This window comes from Crocodylus siamensis, chromosome 8 (assembly GCF_052110815.1).
Source record: "Crocodylus siamensis isolate JL-2025a chromosome 8, ASM5211081v1, whole genome shotgun sequence".
NCBI lineage: Eukaryota > Metazoa > Chordata > Crocodylia > Crocodylidae > Crocodylus > Crocodylus siamensis.
The window spans coordinates 5,018,489-5,034,854 of record NC_143402.1 but is presented as its reverse complement, the minus strand read 5'-3'; the positions used below and the strand labels follow the sequence as shown (position 1 = coordinate 5,034,854).

Sequence of the window (16,366 nt, the reverse complement as noted above, 5' to 3'; positions counted from 1 at the left end):
TCATGCAGAAGAGAGATTATGACATGATACTGCTTTGTGTACATTTTACCATTTTACTTATAATGAAAAAAAAAACATTTAATGAGGGGGGGAAATTGCAACATTGATTATGTCCAGGCTTTGTCTGACAGGAAAGCCCCACAAAGAGATGGTTCCTATCAGCATGTTCTACCTTTCAATGAAGGCGGTGTCCTTTGGAAGTGACTTTTCTTTGGCCTTTTCCCTATCATGCTAAGAGCTGCAGGACCTAATACATCAAGCAGTGACCAGAAGGAATGCAGAAGGTGACCCTGAGACATCAGCTCCAAATCTTAGACCATGATCTGAGTAACAGTGAGACTGATCAGTGGCAGCTGCTATTCATTAAAGTCATGTAGGGTAATTAAATCACCGAATAAAAAAAAAAATCTCACTTGCATGGAGAAAAGCAGAGATGCCTTTGTTCACCCACACACTCTCCCCCAACTAATTCAAAATCACGCGACTGGGTGTCTGATATTTTTAAGGGAACCCTCCTAGAAAGATGGGACCTGTTTCTTTTGAAGCTTGCCTTCAGTGTTAGAGATACAGTTAATGGAGGACTTGACTATTACTGTGTAAGGGGGATTCAGCCCTGAAGGCATTGACTTCCAGGGAGCGGGATGCCTAACGACGCTTTGCTTTTTTGAAAATCACCCCCAAAATGTCTAACAGCTTGCTTAGTCAATCAGGCCAAGGACCTCGTCATTGATCTGTCAGCAAATTGCACTTTTGTATTTGTAGTTAATATCAGGTGCAAAATGGCACCCATGGAATTGGAGGTGGAGTTGAGCACCCTTAATAGTGTTGGTCAAGACACCACAAACTTATCAAATGTGCCCTGATTTCTTTTCCTGTGGGTCTTTGTACAGTCCCGACAGCACGTGGAATGTATGTGTGTTTCTACCCACAGTGTAGATGTTTCTAATGGGCAATAACTAAAACTGGACTGTCATAAAATAAGACCCAAGCCAAATCTTTTTAGAGTTTGAAAGAGTTTGGCCGACTCTTGTCTTTGGTTTGAAAGGGTTTGGCTGACTCTTGTCTTTGGCTTTCTTTGTTGTCCTTCTGCACTTCCTGGCTTTTGTTGAGGCCAGGTGCCAACATACAAGAGCAGGCTGTCCTTGATGTGGTTCTTCTCCACTCAGAAAGAATAAATGCTGAGAATCCCAGGACAGTGCCTATTTCCATGAGATTCTGCACCACGGGTGAAAGTTTTGAATAAAGATCTGAACTGTTGGCTGCTTGTTGAGTCTGATCTTAGTTTTGCCCATCCGTGAATATAATCAGATGGTGATTTTAAAGGTAATAATTACTTGATAAAATTAACTTATTTTCCTACTCACAGGATGACTTTCAGTGCATGATGATTTCCTCCTTTTTATTCATTATTTGATTTTTGTTGACCATTTACTTTTTTTTCTTCTATGAATTAATCCTAAACAGCCTGCTGTGAGTATTCAGTGCTCCGTGTCCAAAATTTGGACTAGGTTGGTTAGTATGTCTCCTGTGGTGTCAACAGTACCAAAGAAACCTCCTTAATTGGATGAGCTTAACCCTTGCATAATAACTGGGAATAGTTTGAAATGGCTGCTCCAGGTCTGAATATCATAGACTACATAGACAATGAAGGTTGGAAGGGCCCTCAGGGGATCACATCTAGTCCAGTCCCCTGCTCAAAGCAGGACCAGCCCTAACTTCATCATCCCAGTCAAGGCTTTGTCTAGCTGGGCCTTCAAAACCTTCAAGGATGAACAGTCCACCACCTCTCTGGGGAGCCTGCTCCAGTGCTTTACTACCCTCCTGGTGAGAGAGTCTTTTCCTAGTATCAAACCTCAACTTCCCTTTCTGCAACCTGAGCCCATTGTTCCTTGTTCTGTCATCTGCCACCACCGAGAACAGTCTAGCCCCAGAGTACCTCAGGGGGAATTTGCAGGATTTGGGCGTTTAGAAAAATGTTAAACCTCTTATCTAGGTCACAAAGCTTCTGCTGAGGTATCATTCATAAGGAAGAAACAAGTGGTTAAAAGCATGACTATATCCATGTCTGTTTGGTTTAAAAGTACAGGAGCACTGGCCAGAGCTTTCAAGAGACATCTTACTTGTGGACCTTTCCCCTCCTAAAGTAACTCTCTCTCTGGTTGTTTAGATTTTTAGTTGTTTCTTTTTTAAATAAAAATGTACTAAACCAAGTATCTATTAATTTTGTATCTCTCAACAGCTAAAAATAATCTGAGCTTTGAGTAACTCATCTTTTAATTACTAGTTTAAAAGATGCATCATAGTTAAGCAATCAGGACTTACAGTAGAGTTAAAAATCTTTTATTAGACCAACAAAATTTTTGCAAAAAAAAAAAATTCTTTAATTGCAAGCTTTCGGGCACAAACACGCTTCATCAGGCATTGAAGAAAAGATGGTAAAAGTTCTCTTGGGTAGAAATGAAAGTTCATATTTCATAGGATTTCACAGAGGAGTCACTAGATGGAAAACAACTCTGGGCAGGCAGTTCATAGCTGGTCTGGAGCCTCTCACCTCCTGTGAGGATCTGTGATGATGCAAACTACCTGGAAACAAAGGCAGGATCTAAGGTTTCAGGTGGTCACAGTTGCTTCCTGCTTGGGAAAATATTTAATTTTTTCGTATTTCAGCAAGCTGCTTTGAAATACAAAAAAAAAAAAAAAGAAATTCCATAATGCGGTAGAATCATAAAAAATCCAGTTAAAATAGTAAGGAAACCTCATTAGATTTGGGATCAAAAGCCAAGTTTAATAACTGAAAATGTCTCATTGGGTACGCAGGATTTTACGTGGTGGTCAGAGCTGAATCTGTGGCCATAAGAAAGAAGACCTTTATCCTGCTACACCACAAATACGGTTTCACCGCAGTTGTATCTAGCAGGGCTCTAGCACAAATCCCTGAGCCCTGGGGTCAGGTCTCGTTTTCAGCTGCGCTGTAGATTAGCTTCTAAAACCTACCTTCCCCATATGATTTTACAGCGAGGTCTAAGGAGGTTTTGTCAGACAGGTCAGGGGAAGCGAACTCAAGTGCTGATTGCATCGGTGCCAGGGAGACAGGAATGAGGCTATTACGGTTTCAGTTCTGTGCCCTTATCCTGCATGTGCCGCCACCACCATGAAATTTAACTGACTTTAAAGGGACTCGAACTGAAAAAAAAGGGCCCGCATAGCAAATCCCCTTATGAGATCAAAGCCTAAATAATCTCAGCTGCTCATCTGGGAAAGAAAAATGCATTTGATTGATTTTTTTTTAATGAATGGATTAGTGTGAGAAAATAATAGAAGACAGTATACACTTCTTACAGCATATCTAAGCAAACCTATAGCCGTATATGTATGCTCTCCACCATCTACGTGCATTTCTGCTTTCACTGTCTGAATTTTATCTTGCGTCTAGATTTTAAGCTCTTTGGTACTTAGCACGCTCCGGTAACAAACCTACCAAAAACTACGTTGCAAGAATATTATGAAGGTGGGAAAGTCAAGCTCTCCACAGCTAGGAAGTGCACGGATGAAAGCTGTGCAGGTGACCTGAAGCTGTGAGGCCATCTTTAATGGTGTGATCGCATGCTACGTTTTCCACGGGAGCCACGTGTCCTTCAGGGCAGCACGTTGCCCAGGCCTGCCTTTCTCCATTCCTTTCAAGCCCTGCTCTGAATGCAGAGCCGTTCATTGCCCCATTGGCTTTTCCCTGGCTCTCATCACTGTTCCAGCCGAGCGTTTCACAAACGGTCATTCATTTCTCTTCCCCACCTCCCTGGGAAGGGGAGGGAGATTTTGCCATTTTACAGGTACAGAGCAGAAGCATGGAAAGATTAAGGTCTCATTTGAAATGCCCCAGTGTAGATAGCCTGGCCTTGCTTTTTTTTCTCGGAGCACGTAGCACCGTGCCACCCTTTGCATCGTCTTGCTGACTTTGGTTGCAGCTGGAGCACTCAGTACGTCTGCAGATCAGACCCCAAAGTATCATGCCAAGCGTCCGGAGCAAGAGGAACAAGAGACGCACCCATACAACAATACATATGGGGTAAAAGTGGGGTAAAAGTGCCTGAGTTTACTTGTTGAAGAAAGCAGGGGGTAAATTAGCCTTCCCAGAGCTCCATGCACTTGCAGGTAGCCTGCAGCTTCTCCACCTCACCTCGTTTATAGCAAGCTTGGACTCCTCTACACTGCTGTGTAGTCTTCAGCATAGATATACCCACTGTTAGCCAAAAGCCTGGTTTAAAACTGTCCTCATGGATCAGGCAGGACCTGACTTCTAATATCACATAGGAGACCTGACAGGGGCAAGAATGCAACTCTATCTGCCAGGGCACCATCCAAGTGCTTTAGTCGAAGATCACCCCTTCTCCTCCTGCAGCCTTGTTCAGTGTTGGATCTACACCTCCCAACTATTGTAACAGAGACAAGGTTTCTACAGCCGCCTTTAGAGCATGAGCCTGACTTCTCCTTGTTGCAGATCTATCTCAGGGGCCTTGTACTCACTCATTCATGTCAAAGCTAGCGTGTGATGTAATTAAGGTTGACCTAATGCCTATGCATGAGGGAGAGGAATTATGATTACACAGGCAGCCTTCATTCTGGCTCTTCCTAACTTTTGAGTGTTTTGCAAGCCTAGTAATGGTCCTGTACTGCAGGCTTTTGGGTTGTTTCTGTGCAATTTCCTGTGGTTTTAAGGAAGCAAAATAAAAAAAGGAAGTTGCATCATCTGACATTTTATTTGCACCCACGTGAGTCAAGGTTTGACCTTTCAAAACCCTAGCAGAGATCTCTGCCATTTGAGCTATGGAGAGCAGAAGTATGTTGCCATCCTCTCTATGAAGCAATGGCAGAGGAGGAGGAGATGGACATTTTGCCACTTGAATGAGGAGGGAAAATTACTTGAAAACAGCAGTCAGTTCAAGTCATAAGACAGCAGCTTAATGTGTCTTCAGCTACAGCTGCATTCAACAGCAAATATATCTGATCTTGCATTCTTTTACCAACCGCATGATGGCAGAATAAGCCAAGCACATTGCAAAGTGCAATGGGAAGGATCGGTAATATCTCTGCTGCTGACTGACACAGCGTTCGCCTTTAGTTCTGGTGCAAAGGTTCCCCCTGCTGATCCTGGGACGGTGACATTTGGTGGAAGATTTGTACAAATGCAGGGGTGTTGTCCAGGAGTCTGCATAACTCCCCCGAGTGAAAGAGGCTGCATTATCAGTAAACTGCTTGTGGGCTGCCTGATCCATGAGGACAGGTTTGAAGACCAGGACAGTGGGCTATAGTCTATAGTCAGGGCTTTTGCGTGGTGGGGGAAGAGGAACTGATTGCCATTTCAACTTGATGCCCGCACAGAGCCCCAGCTGCATGGCAGGAGATTGGTTCTGCTCTCCAGTCTCCATCCAAGTCCTACTGGCGCCCATCAACCCTGTTTCCACACCCAGTTGGCTCCTTCTGGTCCTCACACCCTCTCTTAGGCTTGGTGTGTAAGGAAGAGGACAACAGTGATGAGAGTTGGCAACCATGCACAAAGAACAGCTGCCCCACTCCCCAGCTGGAGCTGTCCTCTTTCCAAGTAGAAGGACCACCCATGCCTAATGGGCCCTCCAGCTACTGTGACTGAGGCATACCTGTTCCCATAGCCAAGAGCACATGATGAAATAATGTGGCCAACCTGGACTCCACGCAGCCCAAACGATTAAGTCCCCATTTGCAGCTGGGCCAGCACGTGCCTCTGTAGCTGTAGCAAGGTGCACTGACCACTCTGCCATGGCTATATCCTCCAGGTTGTTGTAGGGGAAACGTGGAAAAGCAGAGCTTGCTTGTGAAGTCAGGTACACAGAAGGAGGTTAGTAGGTACAGAGGCTTTATCAGAGGCTCGTACGTCATAAGAAGAGGGGGAAGGCGAGTCGCGGAGTACGGGTTGGACATCCTTCCTGCCATGGAAAAAGCAGAAGTGTTTGCATCTGATCCACGAAGGAGCAGAAAGAAGGCTCCTGCCCTTCTCTAAACTTCAAGCAGGATTTCTGCTTGGTTTTTGGTTTGTTTTTTTCATTTATCTCAGCTTTCTCCACTTGACCCTCTGCCTTGCAAGGCAGGTTGCATGCTGATCTAATGGTGAGAGAGACTGCACAAAATATTGCACTATGTGGACGTTTCCAGTGAGGTTCTCTGGAGCCAGTATTGCAGGGCTGCATTTCAGTTTGATTTTAACCAGTGCCAGAGAGACAACCTCAAGATACCTGGTGACAACAAAATCACTTAGTCTGAAAGCTGCAGCCACCATTCCCCCTGTCCTCTTACCTAATATTTGGTAATTCTGCAATAGGCTGGCAGCTAATTGGCTCTTCCTATTACAAAACACAGAGCAAAAGTATCAGGACAGTAAAAAAAAAATAAAAATGAATCATTACTTTTCATGTGTGGAAATATATAAAGCCAGTTTCTGAGCAGGGGCAAATTAACATAGCTCCTATGACCCTTGGACAGAGGTCTGTATCTGGTGAGAATTGCTCATGGCAACTGGGTGAGGGGGAAAATGTAATATTGGCAGCTATTCAAAGCCATATAATATAATTCTCAAATGTTGCAGTATTTATACCTATGTTAAAAAAAAAACCCAAGTATCATGTAGTTTATTCTCTGGCTAGCCACGGGATGGCAGAATAAGCAAAGAGCATTGTCACAACCGTGCTAATACATCTTTAACAATGGTGGTGAAGAAGTGCTCTTGTTTTATGCTGCACTGCTTACCTCTTTGTGGAACAGGCTGTCATGTAAATCGAGGATCATGTCATATTGCAATATATGGAAGCTCTTCAGTGACCTATGCCAAACGAGTTGCTTGGCCCAGTCCAGTTCTAAATTTGTCCCTATAAAAAACATCCTCTCAGGTAGCGCATCTGACAGTAGTTAGCAGGCTCAGCAATGGGCTAAAGGGACTGGAACTGCACTTTGACCTTTGCTGGGGTTTTTCTAGGCCATGAGCTGAGAGGCTTGGTGCATAAACCTCTACCCTGGGATTCTCCAGTTGGTGAGTCAGAAAAGTACCATTGAGTGCAGAATTTGAATCATTGGTGGAGCAAAACAGGAAAACTTAATTTTGTATGGGCTCTCATACGTAGTCTCTAAATGCAGGACTTCAGTTTTGAGGGCTGTTCACCTGGTATTTTTTGCAGCTATTATGTTAACTTGCAGAACAGAAGTGAGCAAACCTGCAGTTTGGTTCATGCTCAGGAGTTTTCTTGAATTCCTAGGGAGTCCTACCTAAGTGGGGCAGGGTTTAGCTCCTTATAATTATGCAGACAGTCCTACATTAAGGGTGAATATCATGGCACCGATGCAGGTCCTTTGGTTTTCTCTCTCTACGTAAGGGACAGTTTTGGACAGATAGTTGGCCGTGTTGGTCTGAAGTCGGGCAGAAGGCAAGGTAGATTTGCGCCTTATAGACTAACGATATTAGAGATGCATTGCATAAGCTGTTGTAAGCAGTGGCTTATTTCATTAGACACTGTGCTGACATGTTACTGTTGTGGATAGCGGGTGAGCTTTTGGTCATTAAACAAGGGTTTGATGATGCTGATTGACTAGATGATTAGATATTTTATCTGAAGGTGGTTAGGATAAGGTACAGGGGTTAATTGTATCCTGCTCCTTTTTAAATGAGGTGTTAAGTGAAATTAAGTGACTTTTTCTTCATTTAAATGCATTGAAATACTGAGCCAAATACATTCCTTGTATAGCTCCATACCTGATGTTAATTTTCATTAAGGAACAATTATCTCCCTGCTAAACAGTCCCTCTGCCTGGACTGTTAGATGCTGTGCAGAAGAGGTTTTCTTTTTTAGGTGCCTTCAGGCAATTAATTTGAATGGTTTTATTGACAGGTATGGCCACCCTAAATATAACTGCATATCAGAGCCTCAAGCTTGCATTTGAGTCATGATACCAGATCTCATTTAAAATAGCTCCAGACCTTGACAGTCATTGATAAGGTAAGAGGTTTTTTGCTAGTTAGATTACAGTTAAAAGTAAACCATACATGGATCATAGTCAGGCATAAGAGCCAGGCAGAATAAATGGAGTGCTTTTTGCTGTGCATCTACCAAAATATGTTTAGATAAAGAGAAAGTAGATAGTAAATCAAGCTTACATTTAAAGTAATATGTGAGCTACTACATGTGCAGTTTGAAAAAAAACCCCTAAATTATGTACAGCTTCAGGCTTGTATGAGAGTGATTTAAATAATGCTGTCATGCAGTGAGTGATGTCATAATAGTCCTCCAGCGAGAGGAAGCAAGTGTTTATTGGCCAGTAAATAGAGGAATTCTCTGCTCTATAAAAGCAAGCAAACATGGCTGCTTATTCCCTTAATTTTCTGCTGTTCTCTTGGTTAATATGCGGTGGTCACGCAGCTAGTGAAAAGGAAATATCTCCTCCTGAAGGTATGGTCCTTGCTCTAACATGATGATGAATGGCTGATGTTCTGAATGTTGAATTGGTGAGGGCAGCATTCATAGCAGGCAATATAGAGGCAGGCACCCAAGCAAGCAGGTTTTATCGCATCCTTGGTTTGCTTCCACTGTTAAACATCTAAGTAGAATAGCGGGTGTTTGAAGGTAGCTTTCTAACCAACCTTCCCCATCCTCTACTTTGCCCTTCTATTGCTGGTTACAAGGCTGTGTCTGCTAAGATATGTGTAGTTACACATTTGACATTTCTTGATGGTGAGACTAAGTTGCTGGTTCCCCTTCCTCTCCTCCCATGGAGATGCACGTCGGGCACAGGGAAGGCATTTGACCGGCCACGGCCATCAAAGCAATCATAGAAACCGGAAGGGATTTTTAGGGCAGATTCTGCCGAGCAGACCATATGGTTGTCAGAGAGCCCGGCTGGGTTTTCATATGTAAAGGCTGCCCAAGGTCCAGGGAGACCCCAGAAGACATTTCCGCCACAGGGGAAAGAAGCCCCATTGCTGCTCATGCTCCATGTGTCCCAGAAATGAAGCGGCGAGGATCTTCCAAGGTGCTGCTTTGAGCTGAACAGGACTTGAGGACGGTGCCAGGAGCATATTCACGACCTTATTGCTGGGCATGGGGGATGCCAGCAGACATCTTCCCCGATCACTGTGACTGAGATGCTGCCCTGTTGGGTGTCCTCAGAACTATTTAACCCCAAAGAGCACCCAAATTATCTACTCCCATGATCATTAAATCTTCAGAGATGCCCCCCAAAAAATGAGAAAGCGAGCTGGGCCCGGCAGGCAATCCTTGAAATCCCGAGACCTGGAGGCTGATGGCCACAAAGATAGGAGGTCTGTGGGCTGCCACAAAGGTGTTTAGCCCCTATAATAAATCAGAGCGGGAAGTTCTGCAAACAGCCGTTCTCACCTGGTCATCGATGCAGGTAACAGTAGCATTACCCTATAAATAAACTTGGGTGTCATCCCCAAGACAAGGGTTTAGGAGCCGAGACACATTTGACAGCTGCTGAGTTGTGTTGTAATCGGGAGTCTCGTAAGATAATTGGTACTGCTATCTCCTGCTGTTGCAGGGTTCATGGCACTGCGTGAATAGTTATGCTGGCCCGCTCATCAGAAGGGTCTTGTTCCCTCTCTCCTTCCTAAAATCTCCTTTGAGGATGAAGGAGGGTTGAGGGTGCCGTGGTGTAGCGCACCCCTCATTTAATTCCTGCTCCACCCACGCTTTAAACTGCCTAGATAGGAAAGTAGTGCTGGGGGAGTCAATTGACTCCATGGTTCATTATAACTTACCTGTGTCCTCATACTGTCTCATTGCCCAGATGTTAATGACCCTCTCTCCTTTTTAATGGTCTTGATGTTCTTCTGTTAATCAAGCTAGCCTTTCTCGTGCCATTTTCTTGTCTGTTATCCCTTCCAAGTCATCTCTCTCTTCTCTTTCACTGCCCTAGGGACTGTTTTTAGTTTTAGCTAAAACCTTTAATTCAGGTGAACGTTAACTCGGATGTGGAAATGAAGACCAGCGATGTGCTGAATGGACCGTCAAGATGCTTGAGAAGGCCGGATTTTCATATTACAAAACTGAATAAGAGATGTACACTTCACTATTATGACTACAGGACTAATGGAACAATATGTTTGGAATATGTTTGGAAGATAGCTAATGTGGTCCCCATCTTCAAAAAAGGGAAGAGAGAGGACCCGGGCAACTATAGGCCCGTCAGTCTTACCTCTATCCCAGGGAAACTCTTTGAGAAGATCATCATGGAGCACATCTGTGATGGGCCGGCTTCAGGGATGATGCTCAAGGGCAACCAGCACGGTTTCATGTCAGACCAACCTGATTGCCTTTTATGATCAGGTCACAAAGGCAATGAATGCAGGTGGCACCGTGGATGTAGTCTTTCTAGACGTCAGCAAGGCCTTTGACACCATCTCCCACCCCATCCTCATTAAAAAACTAGGCGACTGTGGCATTGATGCCTACACAGTCAGATGGATTGCAGATTGGCTCGAGAGTCGTACTCAGAGGGTGGGGGTGGATGGGTCATATTCAACCTGGGGGGAAGTGGGCAGCGGAGTCCCCCAGGGCTCGGGCCTTGGGCCTGCGCTGTTCAATTTCTTCATCAGTGATTTGGATGACGGGGTGAAAAGCAACCTGTTTAAATTCGCTGATGATACCAAAATTTGGGGTGAGGTGAGCACGCTAGTAGGGAAGGAAAGATAGGTTACAGGAGTGGGCTGACATAAATAGGACGCGTTTCAATACTGACAAGTGCAGGGTGCTGCACGTGGGCAGTAGTAACCAGCAGCACACTTATAAGATGGGAAACTCCCTTCTTGAGAGCACGGAGGCAGAAAGGGATCTCAGAGTCATTATTGACTCCAAGATGAACGTGGGCCGACAATGTGAGGTCACGGTTGGCAGGGCTAACCAGACCTTGTCATGCATCCACAGGTGCATCTCGAGCAGGGCCAAGGTGGTGATCCTCCCCCTCTATGTGACGCTGGTCAGGCCACAGCTGGAGGACTGCGTCCAGTTCTGGGCACCGCACTTCAGGAGGGATGTGGACAGCATGGAGAGGGTCCAGAGGAGGCCACTCGCATGATCCGGGGACTACAGGGCAGATGGGAGGGTTCCCTTCTAGATGCGGCAATGGAAGGGATGGATAGTCTTGGTGTGGGAGGATTCAGACTTGGCCATTTATATCCCACCAGGAAAGGGGAATTTGGGATACGGAATCCAGTGTTCTCTATGCTCCTGCCTCGTTTTGCAGGGGGCAGGGAAAACCTCCCCATATATTCTTTACGTGATCTGCTGTGTTTGGTGACCTGCAATCCCTGCTAGGGATTTAGAGAAGTGAGCAGAAGCCTCTCAAAGTCCTGAAGGTGGTGAAAGACAGGAGTTGTGGAGCACTGCCTTGGAGCCAGTAGTGTTACATGGACCTGAAGCATTGCACACCCATTCTGTTAAGGAAACACTGCATCTCAGGGGATGCCCACGCAGGAAAGTCCACTGTATTTATAGTCTGGTAATTCAGCTCTGCCTTTTCAGTGATTCATCTTTACCTTTAAGCTGTGACAGCACTGCATTTTTAACTCTTGTGGTTTTTAAACACTTTCTTCTTTTTTATTTCAGACTTCTTCTCAGTGGATCAAGAAGTAGACACTGAAGTTGGCAAGCTAGACCTGGTCCTTACCCTCATGAGTGCTCTTTTGCTGATCATTTCCATCACCCTGATATGTTGCTGTTTTTTCCATTTTAAAATGTTGACCCACGAAAGAAAGGAAACTTTCAAGTAAAGATGCGTTACGAACCTGCACCTTTTCAGATCAATGTGAAATAGTGGTGGCTTTTTTATTTCCGATTAAGCCTTCAGAAATGGATTCATGGCCCAAAGAAGTCGACTCTCTTGACTTCAGTTGTCTTGGGATCAGACCTCCTGACATGGCTGCATTCATATAGAGTTTACTCTGTGATTTTTGTTTTATGTTTTGGGTGGGGGGGAAGGAAACTGAATAAGTACTAAATTAAAGGGAAGGTGGTATTTTTGTTACTTTTTCAACATTTTACAATAATTGCCTAGTACTTTGTTTCATGATTTCTCATGTCTGTTGTATTTTCATTCTAAAAACTTCAGCGTAACTTCAAAAGTGTGCTTTAAAAAAAAGGACGTCACCTGTACTTGAAATATTTAACAGAACAGAGATATCCCAGCAGGGAGAGAGACTTCTCGTATAATGGTAACGTGTGCTTAAAAAGATGCTTTTCCCTGAAGCTGTTTTGTTGGGGCTGTCTGCTGAGAGGCATGGGTTGTAGTTTCTTACAGGAAATCCAGAACACAAATCCCAGCTGTTGCCAAGCAGATGTGCAGCAGAGCCGAAAACAGAGCAAATGGTGGAAAACTGGGGTTCTGTGCAGGAGACAAGGTAGCCAGAAAGGTTCATCCCCTGCTGTGCATATCTGCCAGGACACCCCTGGATGCTCCCTGTTAACTCCATAAAGCACCTTTGTTGCCACCCAGAGCATGCACAGACCAGCAGTGACTCTAATAAGCTTGCAGCACCTGTAGAAACCAGTGCGCTCGCAGCATACTGTGCATTAACCCTGACCACATCTGCTGCGACTCAGCAGGCTATCTCATTCCTTAAATGAAGAAGGCACTTCATCTGCCGGCGCATGGCTGTCTTCATCTCAATTTGACTGAAAAATGCCCAAGGGAGGTCCTTCCCTGTCAAGATCTCTCTGTGTAACATGAACATCCTTTTCACGCTGTTGTAAGATTGCACGAAGCTTCCCGTTATATAATAACCCTCCCGGAGTGCAAGATTCAGACTTACTCCTTTATTCAGCAGATACATCTTATTGTGCAAAACCTCCTGACAGCTTCTACTTAAGTGCAGCAAATGTGACTGTTTTTTTAGCCCTGGTAAGATCAATACAGAATCATTCCTGCTTTGAACATGTCAAACAACAATAATAATAATAAAAAAATCTTTGTAAGTTTTCAGGTTTCTGAAGGAAAGGCATTCAAGCTTTCTCTCCAGACTGCCTGACATCACGGTGAGACCCATTTTGTGCTGTCACCAGAACAGAAGGCCCTTTTCCATACACCGCATCACTGTGCAATATCAGGAATACATGGCTTTATCAAGCAATTTTTAAAGTGAATTGGCTCCGTTTTAGCTGTCAAGCCAGGTCTTCAGTTCACCGCAGTACAGATTCCTCCGTTAGGATCCTTACATCTGAACTTGTGTTTCTTCTCTTCTGCAATCAAAAGGATGCATGCAGCAACAGGCGACTCGTGAGTGCAGCAACAGGCGGACGCATTCATGCAACAACATGCAACTCGTGTGAAGCAACAGGTGACCCATGCATGCAACAGCATGCAACTCATGTGAAGCAACAGGTGATCCATGTGATGTAAAAATCGCGGTTCGTTTCTCGGGAGGCGAAAAAAACCTTCAGCCACAGACACACTCTATTAGCAACACAAAAGGTATATATTTGCAAATAGGGTCAGAGAGAGAGACAAAAGATCAAACACTCTGCTGCCCCCGAGGGAAGCTGCCCAGCTGGCTTTATCCCCTCTCTCCTGACCACGTGTGCAGAAGGAGGAACTTTTACAACTCATTTCCGATTCATACAAACATGTATGTGAATACGTCAAATCATACGTCGCATGTGTATTATAATTAACTACTTAAGTATGCGGGGCGGATAGGCTTATATGTATTAACTCATTGCGCATGGGTAGAAAGTACCTGAGGTTACAAAAGTTTGAATTTTCCTTGCTTCAAGGCTAGAATTGCAATTTACTCTTATCTGCATGAGAAAAGCTGAGGAGTATATGCTTTACTGTAACAAAGAGATAGTAACTTTGCAAAACAAAGAGGGAGTGATACCTTGATACAAAGAGCTCTCAGTAGCTCTCCCAGTTCTCTCACCAGGGAGGGCTGACAGCTGCGCTGTTTTAACAAGACTTATTGATAATGCATTTTTAATAATATTTCTAACACATGCATACAACAACATGCAACTCGTGTGAAGCAACAGATGACCCATGAGTGCAGCAACAGGCAGATGCATGCATGCAACAACATGCAACTCGTGTGAAGCAACAGGTGACTCATGCATGCAACAGCATGCAACTCATGTGAAGCAACAGGTGACCCAGGCATACAACAACACACAACTCGTGTGAAGCAACAGGTGACCCATGCATACAACAACATGCAACTCGTGTGAAGCAACAGACGACCCGTGAGTGCAGCAACAGGCGGACGCATGCATGCAACAACATGCAACTCGTGTGAAGCAACAAGCAACTCGTGAGTGCAGCAACAGGCGGACGCATGCATGCAACAACATGCAACTCGTGTGAAGCAACAGGTGACCCATGCATGCAACAACATGCAACTCGTGTGAAGCAACAGGTGACCCATGCATGCAACATGCAACTCGTGTGAAGCAACAGGTGACCCATGCATACAACAACACACAACTCGTGTGAAGCAACAGGTGACCCATGCATACAACAACATGCAACTCGTGTGAAGCAACAGACGACCCGTGAGTGCAGCAACAGGCGGACGCATGCATGCAACAACATGCAACTCGTGTGAAGCAACAGGTGACCCATGCATGCAACAACATGCAACTCGTGTGAAGCAACAAGCAACTCGTGAGTGCAGCAACAGGCGGACGCATGCATGCAACAACACGCAACTCGTGTGAAGCAACAGGTGACCCATGCATGCAACAACATGCAACTCGTGTGAAGCAACAGGTGACCCATGCATGCAAAGGCATGCAACTGGTGCATGCAGCAACAACAGACAAATGGTGCATGAAGCAACAGGCAAGTCATGCATGTGACAACATGCAACTCGTGCGTGCAGCCACAGGCCAGGCATGCATGTGACGACAGGCCATGCACGCGGGCAACAGCGCAGCGGCTGGCGCGCAACTGCCGCGGCGGTACTGGAGGTGGCACGAATGGCCGTGGACGCGGGGCACGGTGTCACCGACAGCAGCGCGGTGGCGCCCCGCCAGCCCGGCTTCTCGTGTCGCGCGCCCGTCCGTCCCGCGGGGGCGCTGCGGCCGCCGGCAGGGGGCGCGGGCGGGGGAGGACTACACGTCCCAGCATGCTCCGCGCGGGCGGGGCCTCCCGGGAGTGAGGCGCGGCGCGGCGCGGCGCGGCCGGGCGGGGGCGGGGGCCCGGCCGCGGCGGCGGCGGCGGCGGCAGCAGCAGCAGCAGCAGCAGCAGGGCACGCGAGGCCGCCGCGATGCTGCGCTGGAGCCTGCAGCGCCTGGTGAGTGCGGCCCGGCCCCTTCCCCTTCCCCTTCCCCTTCCCGGGGCCTGCTCCCCCTCTCTCCCCCCTCAGTGCCCTGGAGTTTGCTCCCCTCCTCCTCCCCCTCACTGCCTGCTCCCCCTCTTCTTCCGCCCCCCCACTGCCTGCTCCCCTCTTTCTGCCCCCCGATGCCGCGGCGTGTGGTGCCCTCCTCTCCCCCAAAGCCCGGGAGCTGGGGAGGGGAGGGCTGTGCTTCAGGGCAGGCAGAAGATGGCTGGCGGGACCGTGCCATCCCTCCCTCCCTGGCTGTGCCTGTCGGCGGGGCTGGGGAGAGTCGCTGTAAGGGTGCTGCATTTGCTCTGCAGGGCTCTGAGGGCCCCCCCCGGGACCCAGGTGTTCAGCTAAGCTTGTACCCCAAAGCCGGGGGAATCGCCGCCTGTCACCGGAGGGTCTGCCACGCTTCGGTGCCGCGTGTCCGCATGACGTGTGGTGCAGGGATGCTGAGCTAGGCACGAGAGTGCTGCCCCCAGCTGCAGGCTGCACGGCCAGTCGTGCCAGGCGCCGGCAGGATGTGGCTCTACCTGGGGCGAAGGGGAGAGGGGTGGCACGTGCATCAAATGCACAAGCAGAAAGCTTCCCTGCAAAGGTGCTCAAATCCAGTCCCAGGTGGGGCTGGAGCCAGGTAATGCCTCTAGCGCTGCAACGGGCAGACCTCGCCGGTCCTCGCAACAGCTGTTCCTTTGCACAGAGGACAGCTTGTCTGTGAAAATGAATTAATCACACCCTGAAGTTTTGGGTGATGAGATTGTAACTTCCAAGGAGGCACAAAGGTCTCATGCGGTGTACGGTTGAGAAGTTCTCACTCACTTGTGTGCTATACCAGGCATAAAGATGAGGTCTTTTTTATTTTTCAGGCTCCTATTGTTCCTTTGTAAGATGAAGTTGGTGTAAGGGCCTTTACAGCGTTCTTCAAAGGATGCTTGTCGCCTTGCACGTTGTAAATCTTTGTTTAACAACATTTCTCTGGACCTGAGAACAATTTAATTGGGATAAAATTCCTTCAGACTTCTT

General features: G+C 46.7%; 1 protein-coding gene across 6 annotated transcripts in view; it reads left to right on the top strand.

Moving 5' to 3' along the window:
• Window positions 1-15,183: 15,183 nt before the first annotated feature.
• Window positions 15,184-16,366, top strand: part of ATP11C (ATPase phospholipid transporting 11C (ATP11C blood group)) — a 98,820-nt gene continuing 97,637 nt past the window's right edge. For 5 of the 6 annotated variants that reach the window (XM_090059275.1, XM_090059274.1, XM_090059279.1 and 2 more), the window contains exon 1: window positions 15,191-15,316. In XM_090059275.1, the coding sequence (XP_089915401.1) occupies window positions 15,290-15,316 (27 nt within the window). In that variant the 5' untranslated portion in view covers window positions 15,191-15,289. Of the gene's footprint in view, window positions 15,317-16,366 lie in introns of all 6 variants that reach the window. The other variant, XM_090059277.1, reaches the window with a different exon arrangement.